This window comes from Rhineura floridana, chromosome 2 (assembly GCF_030035675.1).
Source record: "Rhineura floridana isolate rRhiFlo1 chromosome 2, rRhiFlo1.hap2, whole genome shotgun sequence".
Lineage (NCBI taxonomy): Eukaryota > Metazoa > Chordata > Lepidosauria > Squamata > Rhineuridae > Rhineura > Rhineura floridana.
The window spans coordinates 111,157,026-111,170,992 of NC_084481.1; the positions used below are offsets into that span (position 1 = coordinate 111,157,026).

Below are 13,967 nucleotides of genomic sequence, written 5' to 3' on the forward strand. Positions count from 1 at the left end.
AGGCTGATGGGAGTTGTGGTCCAACAACATCTGGTGGACCACTAGTTGGGAAAGACTGGGCTAGGCTGACGAGCAAAGCTGAATTGGTTCCTTGGTTTGAGAGGGAAGCCCAACAGCCATTGGGGAACTCAATTTCCACAAAGCAGATTTTGAATACCTGCAAGTAAGTACTGTATATCCAGTGGCCCAGCTGCCCTTTGTTATGTCTTTCCGTTGCTTCTGGTGTCAGAGTCTCTTTTGCTTCTGCTTGCCAAGGAAGTCCAAAATGGTGGATAAGGAGGAAATGTGAACTCCTTTTTGGTTTAAATACAGTGCATTTCAAAGTACAGAAAATCATATTGGTGGGCAGCCGATGCTAGGACTCCCGAGTTTTCTCAGAATAATGTGAAGTGGGTAATGAAGAATTTTAACTACACTGAATTTGGCAGGGGTCTGTTAGAACAACAATCTTGTTTTCTCATGGTATTTCTAGGGGCTGGGGAACATATGCCATGTTGCAACCAGAGAAACTGGAATAGTAGGCAAGATACTGTAAGCAACAGCATAATTAATTACTAAGATACTTTATCCTGCTGTTTTTTAAAATTTCCTTGAGCAGGATATTCAGTCTTTGACTTCTGTCATGACTCAAAATATAGCACCCCTCTGACCAAAAATGAGAAAACCATAGAAATGATCAGAGTTTGGGAGCTGGTTTGGAATTCCCATAATGCTTCTCTCTCTAATATTTCCTTCCTTCACCCTTTGGGGCCTCTTACTTTGGCTAGCTATGCAGAGCATAGTATCAAGTAGATTACCTGATGAAAACAGGTAGTGCATCTGATCAGGGCTCACAAGACCCAGATTTTTGTTTGTACATTTCTATAGGACCCCCTCATACATTATAGAAGAATACAATAGCAGCTTCTCCTTGGCTTCTTCCTATGCGGTAGCACAGTAATAATAATAATAATAAATTTAATTTTTGTGTCGCCTATCTGGCCGAAGCCACTCTAGGCGGCGTACATATTAAAATTCAATAAAATACAATAATTACAGAATAAAATACAATGCAGTCAACACTAATGCAGGCGTAAAACTATATAGGGCAATCAGTAAACAATTTTCACAGAAACAATAAACAGTCACTGAAAAATTAGCCCACCCCGGAGATCCCAAAGGCCTGTCCAAAGAGCCAAGTTTTTAAGGCTCGGCGAAATGTATCCAGGGAAGGGGCATGGCGAAGATCAAACGGGAGGGAGTTCCAGAGAGTAGGGGCCGCCACTGAGAATGCCCTCTCTCTAGTCCCCACCAACCTAGCTGTTTTCATTGGCGGGACTGAGAGAAGGCCCTGCGTGGCTGATCTAGTCGGGCGGCTTAATTTGTGGTACTGGAGGCGCTCCTTCAGATAAACTGGGCCGAGACCGTATAGGGATTTAAAGGTTAACACCAACATCTTGAATTGGGCCCGGAAAACAACTGGAAGCCAATGTAGATGAAATAACACTGGTGTGATGTGATCGTGGCGGCGGCTGTTTGTAAGCAACCGAGCCGCCGCATTCTGCACCAGTTGTAGTTTCCGGACCGTTTTCAAGGGTAACCCCACGTAGAGCGCATTGCAGTAGTCTAATCGAGAGGTGACCAGGGCATGTACTTCCAGTGGGAGCTGATGAATAGGGAGGTAGGGTTGCAGCCTCCGTATGAGGTGTAGTTGATACCAAGCTGCCCGGCTCACTGCCGAAATCTGCGCCTCCATGGACAGCTTGGAATCAAGAACAACCCCGAGGCTGCGGACCTGATCCTTCAGGGGTAAACTCACCCCATTAAGCCTCAGGTCAACAACACCCAACCTTCCCCTGTCACCCACAAGCAGCACCTCGGTCTTGTCAGGATTAAGCTTCAGCCTGTTCCTTCCCATCCACCCACTCACGGATTCCAGGCACTTGGACAAGGTCTCCACAGCCAACTCCGGTGAGGATTTAAAAGAGAGGTAGAGCTGCATGTCATCAGCATATTGGTGACACCGCAGCCCAAAACTCCTGATGATAGCTCCCAGCGGTTTTACATAGATGTTAAATAGCATGGGAGAGAGGATAGAGCCCTGTGGCACTCCACATGTGAGGGGCCAAGGGTCTGAAACCTCATCCCCCAATGCTACCTGTTGATGCCTGTCAGAGAGAAAGGAACGGAACCGCTGTAAAACAGTGCCTCCTATTCCCAATCCTTCCAGGCGATCTAACAGGATACCGTGGTCGATGGTATCAAAAGCCGCTGAGAGATCCAGGAGGACAAGAAAGGTGAATTCTCCCCTGTCTAATGCCCTCCTCATATCATCCACCAGAGCGACCAAGGCTGTTTCAGTACCATGTCCAGTCCTGAAACCCGATTGGTATGGATCCAAATAATCCGTTTCATCCAAGTGTGCTGACAACTGGCTAGCCACCACTCGCTCAATGATCTTGCCCAAAAATGGCAAATTCGAAATGGGGCAAAAGTTGTTCAAGACTTGGGGATCCAAGGAGGGTTTTTTTAAAATAGGTTTTATAATTGCCTCCTTGAGGGCCGGTGGCAGTACACCCTCTTTCAATATTTGGAACTTGGAAACACAAGAATGGAGCCAATCACATTATTCCTTCCTACCCAGGCATTGCCCTCCTTACTAGTTGGGTGATGATCAAGTGGAAAAAGATCCATGTGGCTGGCCTTGCCCACATGGTTCTGGGTTTTGTATCTTTCTATGGTGGTATGTTTCCCTTGGGAAGCAATCGTGTGAGAAGATATGAAGGGGATCTCAGTCTCGGTTATACAGCAGGTGGCTTCTTCAATTGTCATCAGCAGTTTTTATTATTTCATCTAAGCATGGGAGAACTTCCACTGCCATAAGCTTATGGAAGCATCTTAGTTAAATCATGCCAGTTTCTCTTTCCAAATGTAGAACTCTTCCTCCTTTATGAAGTTGTTTGAGTTCTGTAGAATGGAGAGTGATGCAGAAGCCTTGGAGCTAAGTTGAGCAAATTGGTGAAACTTCCAGCTTTGGGGTCTTTCTATTTTCAGTTCTTCATGAACACAGTTCAATCTCTGCCTTCCCAATCTTTGGGCTTATCCACATGGGAGCATAACTTTGTGCTAAAGATGCCATTTTTACCTCCATTTTCTGTTTGCACTGTCCACAGTAAGGGCTCAATGTCAGCTGCAAACACGGTGTTTTCTATTCACACTGAAGGGAAGAATCAATCATGCAGCTTCCTAATGATCACGCCCTCTAATTTAACATTTCCACTCCCTCTGGTTACTTGGCAACTGAGCATGCTCAGTTTGTTCTACCAGTAAGTTTCATTTAAAAACAAACAAACCCGGAAGTGCGATTATTTGTGTTTTCACTGGCGCAGTACAGGTGAAATATAAATCTTTGTTTGGACAGTGTTATGCTTTTGTGTACAAGTTAAAGGGGAAAGAAAAATAAAGCACTGTTTGCAGCAACATAAAAATACTTGCAAAATGAGAGGGAGCAGTTGAAAGTTTCTCTTCAGCCCACAGGAAATGAAATGAACAAAGGGAGGAGGAAGTAGTGCGCATGGAGAGGGCATAGAGAGGGGAACGATTGATACACCCACCTAAAAGCATCAGAGCAAAGTGTCTGCAAGCACTAGAGATACAGAGTAGATATGTTTTTTCCTTCCCTTTTTGGATTATTAGAGGATTAAGTTAGTAAGGATTGACAGGGGGGAAACTGTGTGATAGCTTCTGTTTGCCAGTAACATCATGTGAACCATGAGAATTAAAAGGGGCTGTGAGTAGCAACACATTCACAGTAAACCTCCGTGTAGATGAGGTTTGCTAACTGGCTGGTAAATCTCCAGCAATGATTATGGACAGGGGATACCACAAGTGGACTATGTATAAAGAAGGGAGACATCACACATATAGAGATAACTCACTTTAAGAATGGCAGCAGGCTACTTTAAAATTAAAATTTCCAAACTCTCAAGACCTCCAGGGTTTTTTTTTTTAAAAAAAGTCAATTTTGATTTTCCTGTTCTTGATTCCATGCACTTTGACTGCAGACATCTAGTGTAAATAGGTTCCATGAGGTGAACTGGATAAACATTTTAACAGGGATTTGGTAGGTATCATTTCTCACTCACGAGTCTCTGGCTTCCAAACCATTTATGTCATGAACATTAACCACTTTTCTGGTAAGTTTACTGCCAGTTAGCAGTGTCTTTGTCTCTCAGTCTTTCATCCCAAAAGGAAGACTTTAGGATACCATCCTAGCTGCATGCAGCAGCCTTCCTGCCAGGTAACAACAACAATAACCCACCTTCCCTCCACTATGGGAAGCTCGATCACTTTTAAAAACCTCGTCACATATGTTGTTTGCAGATCACCACCTTCAGGAGCCGGATTGATCAGGCCCAGAAACAGTGAGTACCCCATCCTATGTCCCTCTCCCAGCCCAAAGTCTGGAAAATTCACTCTCTCGTTTGCCAGCGGTCACTTTAGTCTTGTTGCCCTTCTTTTCTTCTTGGAAGGGGAAGAGGCAGAAATTCTGCCTCGCTCCCTTCCCTATAGAAAAGACTGGCGAAACTGACGTGAATCTATAACCGTCATGCGAAATAACCCACTCTTCCTAGAATCTCTGCAAAGTTCACTTGTGGCAATGCTGCTCTTTGCACCGGCAGGGGTTTTTGAAATGCAAGCCCTTCATGAAAGCGGCTATGCACTTTCTGAGGTTGTAAGGAGCTGGATGTAATAACATGAATCACATCCACGTTTGCCACTGCCACATGAACACCATGTGGCCCTGGGCCAACAATGGGTTCTTTTGAACTGGTTGTCTGACCCTTTAAAAATTTTCTGTTCCCTCTATCTAATTCAAATTCTTTCCTGCTTGTTTTCTTCCCATGTCTTCATTGTTGCATGTGTCCAGTATGAATCCTAATGCATCAGAGATAAAGGCCACTGAGAAGGGAAGTAGGCAAAGATTGGGGATGAATAGGTGCAGGAAGAATGGACGTAGAGAGGAATTCTAGGCTCACATGTTCTTCAGACCCAATTCTGTATTGGAATGTAGGGTGAACATAGGAAGCTGCCTTATACTGAGTTAGACCATTGGTCCATCTAGTTCAGTATTGTTTACACAGACTGGCAGTGGCTCTCCAAGTTTTAGACAGAGATCTCTCCCAGCCCTATCTGGTCCTGGAGATGCCAGGGATTGCACCTGGGACCTTTTACATGCAAAGCAGGTGCTTTACTATTAAGCTATGGCTCTTCCCCAATCATAGGAGGAGTTCAAGGGTATATCGAGAAAAGCACAGTCGTGGTTTCCCCTGCACTAGAACATAATAACACTGTATAATTAACATGGTATGGTTCAGATTTCAAAGATAAAAGGCACTCTGAACTTTAAAATTATGAATTTAGGAAGATCTAGCATTCTGGAGTAAAAAATGGCCCTTTGTCATAAGTCGGAACACGTTTTATAAAAAGGATATCTGACAACTCTCTGAAGTTCCAGTATAACTGGGACCCAGAGATAATAAGGTCCATGCAGTAGCCTCTGAGATGGGCTCAGAAGGCTTTAAGCTTCACAAAACCTTATCAGCCTAATCCTAAACCTTACAAAGAAGCACTCCAAACAAGACATGCTGCACAAATGTTAGCAGCAGCAGCAGCAGTCATATTTGTTACATGGGGATTGGGATGTCAGTAGTCTCTGTTCTTTGAGAAAGCCCTTGGCAGCCACTTGTCTCTCATGTATAAGGTTTATTTTAAGAATAGTGTATCCATCTACATTAACTGACAGGTATAGTATGCAGTTTGTATATGTGCATGTGTGTATGTCACTAAGACAGATCCTCCCACACTGAAGCTACTGCTGAACAAATCCACTGGTGTTGGTAGCCATGTAAGCATTAAATATATTTTTTATTGCTGTTGCATCTGAATACCTTCCCTGGATTAGCCTGTAGTGGAGGTTTCCTAAGGAACATTTATTCCAAGCAATCTCTGGCTACTAATCCAGGCCAGCTTGCTGGGCAAGTTGCAGCATCATCCAGGTATAAATAGCATGAAAATAGTTCAGTAGCTTTAAGAAGGAGCCTTATCCGGTTGTGCTTGACATGGGAAGGTCAAGCGTAAGCAATGAACAAGCATTGCAGGAGGAATCTGTTGCTGCCACAGGGCAGAAACTCTAATGCTAGACTAACTTACTCATCTGGAACTTACCCATAAACCTAGTTCATGGCAAAAAGGTAAGTGCTATGCATGTTTGGGGTCTTGTTTTATCTGCTTGCATAATGATGTAATTTGGAAATAATTTGAACCACAGGTGCAGAACTCTAGGACTATATATTTGTGTCCTGTGTTCCTTAGAAAAGGTTGATTATTGGTTCCAGTAAAGTTTGATGGCATTTGTGCAATTCTGAAGAAGAATGCTTTGTAAACGATCATGGCTCATTAAATATGTACTAAGCATGATATATAATTCAAATTTGTTTCTGCACATTGTTACCGTTAATGGTTTAAGTCAAGAAGGGGCAACTTCTGTATTCCTGAAGACCACTTATTTGCCACACAGTGGTCCAGGAGCCAGAAACATATTTTGCCCCACAACATTATCCCTTCATGGATGATCAGCCTACATAATAAAGGTGGCACTACCTACCTATGAGGGCTTCACAGTTCTGAAGTACATGCCATTAAGAACGGCCAGGGCATGAAGTATAAAATTCAAAGAGATGTGTAACATTAAAGTATGTAATCTTTATTTCTGGCAAGTCTGAGTTAAACTTTGGGCCAGTTGTTGTTTTTACCGCATGTTAGCTACCAGATGTTTGGTAAGGCCACGTGGGAAGAGATAAAATGGTTTCTGAGGCCAGATCTGACCCAAAGACTGCCAGTTGGCCACTCTTTGTTTAAATGAAAACTACACTGACTGTGATAAAATGTAGCAAACCGGAAATGTGCTTCATGCACTCCAATGCTGATGCATCCAGTTGAAGGGACATCTGATCAGCCTTTTCTGGTGACATGAAACGTTGAGCGGTTGTACTGACATGTCTTTCTCATATCTGTATTACAGCAGCAAGAAGGCTGGAGCCAAGGGCAAAGTTGGAGGACGCTGGAAGTAAAGAACTGGAAGGTGCCTGCAGGCAGAATCTTCAGAGGTGGCATGACTAAAGATTGTTGGCCTTCCTTTTCCTCTTTAAACATGAATTCCGTTCCCTTGCCTGAGCAAAACCATAGTTGCAACACCAGCCTGGATTGCCTACTGCTTTCTTCAAGGGCTCCCACATCTTCTAGAGCAAGTGCCCTGGAATTGAGATGACTCCCTGCTGACACCTTTTACTACCTGCTGTGTGTGTCCTTTATTTTCCAAATTCCAGCCCTGCGCTGCCCAGTAGATTGCAGTGTATAAATCACTTGGTTTTGTAAATAAAGTGTGACCGATAATGAACTTCAGCCATACAGCTGTTGACAGCCATTCTTCTTTTTCTTTGTATTGTTTACCCAGGACTAGGAGTTTATTGGCCCAGGCAGTTCGTACATTTTAGCCAAGGACTGCGGAAGTAAATAAATATATGCCAATTTACACCCAGCAAAGTCTGTGCAACAATAGTGGGGAATCTGTGGCCTTTCAGATGTTGTTGGACTCCAACTTCCATCAGCCTCAACTGGTGTGGCTAATGGCCAGGGATGATGGAAGTTACAATCCAACAACACCTGGAGATATTTAGACACATCCTATTCATATTCATTCAGCAACAACTTCCACCAAGTTCATGGTTAGCTATCCATCATGCCTCCTCTTCTTAAATCCCCATTAGCTTTGTCTCCTTGGGTTGCTAGAACAGGGATGGGGGACCTGTGGCCCTTGAGATGTTGTTGTACATCAGCTCCAATAATCCCAGACCACTGGCCGTGCTTGCTGAGGCTCATGGGAGTTAATAGCCAAGAAAATCTGAAGGGTGCACAGGACCCCCAATTCCTGCTCTCCAAGAAAGGGGAAGAAGACTGTTGGGGTTTGCAACTCCTCGTAACATGATCTGCTGCCCCCCTTCCTTCAATTTACTTTTCTTTCCCCTGCAGAACTACCTGCCAAAATAGGAAATGGAATTATTTATTTATGAGCTGCCTCGTACCTGGTGTAGCTTGGGAATTCAAAGAAACCAAAAAATCAGTGCAGATTTGAAAGGTTCATTCCTCCATCTTAATTCAAGATAGCGCACAATTGTATCCAGAGATGAAAACCTCCTGCTTGATCTCAGGAACCATCATGAAAAATTTGGTTACAGTATCTTAAGAGGTATCCAAATGCATAGCGAACAAACAAACAACTTTCCAAAACATAGTGGGTGAGACTGGCTGGAAAGATGGAACCATAAAAATTTGTACTTTTGCAACACTCTTAAGACACATCTCCAGACAAGAACTACACAGCATTGGAGTCAGCCAGCAAGACCCCACTGTTGTGCCATTACTAGTTATTTGTATACCCAAGGAATGGGAGTTTCCCATTCTCTCCCATGGCCCTCCAGGCTCCAGCACCACACAAATTCAATAAGACCATCTTGCCTTCTGGAAAATAGCTATATAATAGGTAAAGTGGTTAAAAAGGAATTATCCACAGGAGTGATTAGTAAAAGCTAGGATGTTAAAAATGGTTGTGTGCATCTTTAAAAGTGCTGTAGTTGAAATTCCAAGCCCTTGCTAGTAAGATGTACTGTTCATGATGCTTGCTACTCTACAGTGAATATTGTCATAAACTGTAGTGTAACATCCCCCCCAACATCTGGCTCCTGCTGTTCCATGAACAGTAATTGGCCAGAGCCATACAGATTTAATTTTCTCCTCCCCCATCAGAAGCATGCAATGCTTGGATGTGCTTTAATGTATTATGCTGCAGACTTGTAAGGGTGTTACTTCACAAAGAGTGAAGACAGATATCCTTCACAACAGGAGTGGGGGCACTTTTTTGTTGCAAGGTGAACTCTGCTTTACCCTTGCTCCTCTCACACACATTCTTGGCTCCAATCCCAGCAGGGATATTTGGCCCTTCTCAATGCTTTGGACAGGTTTTCCCTAGTGCCTGACATGTTTATCAATTTAAATGTTTATTTGGCACTCTTTTACACACACACACTCACTCTTTCATCCCAGGCCTTTTAAACTAGAAACATTGCTCTGGATGAAGTAGGGAAGATGTATGGCTTTGTAATTGCTACAAGGGCCAGCCAATCAGCATTCTGCAAGCCAGCTTCTGGAAACGGGAAGAACGGATTTGCTCCTGAGCTTAATTTGGCTGAGAAGCGTATATGGCTGTCCAAACAGAGGTGAATGTGGAGCTGCCCTAGGCCTATCACTCAGTATTTGTAGAACCATCTCCCAAGTTTCCCAACATTTCTACTACTAAACCTACCATGTAATTTAACATTATTTCAATAACTGCCAATATATTAGATGATCCTTGAAGTTTATTTCTTTGTCTAGGTTACCCTTATGCTTCCCCCAGTTCCATTTTTGTCCAGAACCCATTTCACAGTATAACTCATGTGGGCCTTCTGCCTCAATCCCATGACCATCAATTTTATAATATAGCACCATTTTTTTCATATATAGTATCCGTATGTTTAAAAGCCAGCTCCCAACATTCTGACTCATTTCAGTGTGATTAAGACTGCATACACACCATACATTTAAAGCACATGACTTCCCCCAAAGAATCCTGTGAACTGTACTATGTTAAGAGTGTTGGGAATTGTAGCTCTGTAAGAGGCAAACTGCAGTTTCCAGAATCCTTTGGGGGAAGACATGTGCTTTAAATGTATGGTGTATACACTGCCTTAGGCTGCAAGCCTACACACACTTACCTGGGAGTAAGAAGAGCCAGTGATCTTTGGTCAGACCTTACCTGGGGTGTTGTGTTGTGAACTTTAAGAAGGATAGTGACAAACTAGGATATAGCCAGAGGACAGTGACAAAGATGGTGAAAGGCTTAGTCCTATGAGGAAAGGTTGAAGGATTTGGTTATATCTAGCCTGGAGAAGAGTTGATTAAGAAGCAAGATGATAGTCCTCTCCAAATATTTGAAGGACTGTCACATAGATGATGGAGTAAAGTTGTTTTCTCCAAATGGATTTTCACATTATAAGAAAAAGCAATTATCAAAAGCAATGGATGCTATAAAATGGCTGTTACAAAGTACCCTGGAGAGGACTTTGTTTCAATATGCATTGGGGGTAGAATAAATCCCATTTCAAACATCTGGAGTTTCTTCCTCTTTTTCTTCCTTGACAGTGAATCGAAAGGTGGTTAGAGATTTTTTTAGCAGAGGCTGTAGGGCTAGTGAGCAGGGGTGATGTAGCAGTGGATTTCCTGCATTGGCAGGGGATTGAGCTATCTACCTCTGTTTAAATGGGGCTCTCTTTTGAGTAATCTTGCACAAGATTACATTGTAAGAAAGAGAAACCGGGGTGAAAGACTGCAAATAGCAGCAGGCTTGATTCTTTATGGCCAGGGTCACTACAGATCAGGAACAGTGTTTAGCCTCCACCAAGTACCAAACCCATTCTAAATAAGTGAATCATTCTTGCCCCCTCAGACTGTCCCTCCCCCCCCGGTCCCCCGCTGGATATATTCTGCAACATGTTCTTGACACAATAATAGTGTATTAGTGGTGGATTTATATTGGACTGTCTGCACATCATTCCACTATGTGTTGTCCTGTGATACATCCCCAATGCTACTATGTTATTGTTGTCTGGAGGGGCTATAGCACAACAAAAGCAGGACAAAAATAAACCAAAACATTTGTGGTATAAATAGGTACAGGATTTCAGCAGGAAATGGCAGGTTATGCACTGATCATAAATGAAGCAGTGTGACCACCTCAAAATGTTGCCAGGCGCAAACAGTATTGAAATCAGGATTGTGTAATTTCCCTAAAATAATGAATTCCCAATAAAAAGGATGCCGGGGGAGGGTTAGTGAGGGATCATAGTGAGCTTTAACCTGTACTTGGTGGACTCCACCAATACATGGCCTTTAGAATGTATGGAAACCAGGTTGAATTCTGCACACTGACCTGCAAGGTTCTGAATGAAAAACTTCTGGATTAGTCCCTTTTCTGAATATGGCCACAGGGCTACACTGGGGGAGGGGTGCACCCTGGCCTTTAAAGTTCAAAATGCAAAGTATATGGTGAAGTCTCTTTCGGAATGGTTGTTAAAATACAATGAGGTTTGGATCTGCTCACTAAATAAAGGCTGCCCATTCTGACTGATCTTAACAAGGTATGAGCAGAGCTTTCTTCCTCCTTAATAGTTTGGAGGTGTAGCTATTTGCTGAGTCAACTGATTTTTCAAATGGTCATAAGGGTGCATTGAGATAGATTGTATCCTACTAAATTGCTTGTAGGCTTAACTGTCTTGCCATATCAATGATCTGAGTCGATGATTGCAATTGGCCATATGAATGTATTGAGATGGTTGCTTGAACTGTACAGTGTTCTATAAGGAACAGGTGAGTCCCTGACTGACTCTGGGATGTTTACAACCCTCTCCTCCACTCTGCTCTGTCACTATCTTGGTATCACTTAGCACAAGAAGGGTAAGGGTGGTGGACCTGTTGGAATGGCCCACCCTCGGAGACTGATGGAACCTGATATGGTCCTGAATGTTCTTGGGGATCTTCCAGGGGAGAAGGCTGGTGATGCTGTCAAAGCCCTTCTGTCGCTACTGAATGGCGAGATGAAACGGGCAATTGACACGATTGCTCCCAAGCTCCAGTGCTATGTAGTCTGAGCAACTCCTTGGTGTTCTGGGGAGCTTCAGGCTATGAAGCAAGCCGGATGAAGACTAGAGTGCAAATGGTGCAAGTCTCACTCTGAAGCTGACCAAACAGTGCACATAATTATACCTATCACGTAGCAGCATGGGCTGCAAAGAAGGCTCATTTTGCAGCTTGCGCTGCATCTTCTAGTAGCCAGCTGGCAGAGTTATTTCAGATGGTCTAGCAGTTACTACTCCCACTTGGGGGGGGCATCTGGGGTATTCAAGGGATCACAGTGACCAGCTGGCCACACGTTCTGAGGGTAAAGTCGCTTGACTTTGGAGTGACCTTGACTCTGTAGTTGTAGCTTCAGATAAAGTATCCGCTGCCAAAGTAAGTGATGTGGAATTGGTTTCAGCCTATGCAGTCAGCTGATGTGGACAAGGTGCTGATGGCTATATGCCTGACCACGTGCTCTCTTGGCCTGTCTCTCTCTGGGCATATTAAATCTAGCAGAAGGGCTTGACTGGGTGGGTCCAGATTGTGATCAATGCTTCATTGTGTGAAGGGGTGGCCCCTGCTGCCTTGAAAGAAGTAGTGGTGTAGCCACTCCTAAAGAAACTGCCCCTGGATCCCTTGGACCAGAATAACTATTAACAATAATATAACTTCCCCTTCTTTGGGAAGATGGTGGAGAGAGTTGTGGTGGGGCAGTTGCAAGCATTCTTGGATGACACGGATTAACTAGAAGGCCTGGCCATGGGACTAAGTCTTCCTTTGTCCCCCTGAAAACCTTTACAGACAGCAGGATAAGGGGAGTGTGACCTTAGTCCTGGTTCTTGATCTCTCTGCAGTTTTTAATACTATTGACAGTGCTATTGTCCTGGGCAGGCTCTGTGGAATGGGAAATGGGTGCACCGTGTTACAGTGATTCTGGTCCTACCTACAGGACCAAGCTCAGACAGCAGCATTGGGAGAGTGCTTTTCACCCCCCTGGCAGTTACATTTTGGGTGCTGCAGGGCACTATTTTATCCCCAATGATATTTAATAGCTATATGAAGTTGCTGGGAGCAGTCATTAGAAGTTTGGGGATGAGGTGCCATCAATACACTTACAACACTCAGCTCTGTTTCTCCATCACATTTGAAGGAGAGGCTGTGCAGGCCCTGGCCACGGTAATGGGATGGATGAAGGAAAATAAGCAGAGCTTGAATCCTGGAAAAATGTAGGGCACTGTGGGAGAGTAGTTCCCATGTCTGAGAAATTAATCAATAGCCTGTCCCTGGATGGGGTTGCACTCTCAACCCCATCCTGCAAGGAGCAGGTATGCAGTCTGTGAGTGCTTCTGAAACCAGCTTTGTGACTGGAGGGTGGAGGCCCAGGTAGCCTCCGTGGATAGAAGTGGCTTTTACTAGCTGCAACTGGTATGACAGGTCCATTTATTTCTGGACCAGGAGAGCTTGACTGCAGTAGTTCAGGCACTGGTGATTTCAAGTTTGGATTACTATGTGGGGCTTCCCTTGCACTTATTCAGAAGCTGCAGTTAGTGTAGAATGTTGCAGCAGGCAGTGAGACCCTGTCAGTGTATTATACCTCTGCTCAGACATCTGCACTGGTTGCCAATTTGGTACCAGTCATGTTCAGGGTGTTACTTTTAGTGTATAAAGCCTTAAGCAATATACGTCCACTTGATCGCTTTGATCTGCAGAACTGGCACTGTTATAGGTGCAACATAATACTCGTTTCACAGCTGTAAGAAATGAATCTTTTAGTGAGGCAGTACCTACACTTTGGAACTCTCCTCCTATTGCTTTGAACATTTTTGTTTAAGGCAAGCCTATCCAGACATGCTGAAGTTATATTTATGTGTGTTTTAATCTATTTTTAGGTTATTGATCTTAGTTGGTTTTTGGATGTTTTTAAATACCTGTTTTAACATTCTTTTATTTGTTGCTAATTTTTTTAAAAAATTGCACACCACACAGAGGTTTTATTACAATCAAGCAGTGTATAAATTTTGTTCAGTAAGTAAAAAAATACAATACAATATCTGAAGAGGATTTAGAAGGAACCTACGTGAGCTAGCCCGGTATTACTTCTTTAAAGTGAATCCAAATTGGACAAATATCAGTCACACAAGGTGCTCTCACTTCTTCATTTTTCGTAGCTCTATGGAACAATCAGAGTCATTTCGAACGAACGGGTGTGATGAACC

General features: G+C 43.5%; 1 protein-coding gene across 7 annotated transcripts in view; it reads left to right on the forward strand.

The window, feature by feature from the left end:
* TNNT3 (troponin T3, fast skeletal type) overlaps window positions 1-7,443 on the forward strand; it is a 60,965-nt gene extending 53,522 nt beyond the window's left edge. For 6 of the 7 annotated variants that reach the window (XM_061610152.1, XM_061610150.1, XM_061610153.1 and 3 more), the window contains 2 exons: window positions 4,363-4,403; window positions 7,064-7,443. In XM_061610152.1, the coding sequence (XP_061466136.1) occupies window positions 4,363-4,403; window positions 7,064-7,161 (139 nt within the window). In that variant the 3' untranslated portion in view covers window positions 7,162-7,443. The remainder of the gene's footprint in view (window positions 1-4,362; window positions 4,404-7,063) is intronic. The other variant, XM_061610155.1, reaches the window with a different exon arrangement.
* The last annotated feature ends 6,524 nt before the right edge of the window (window positions 7,444-13,967 follow it).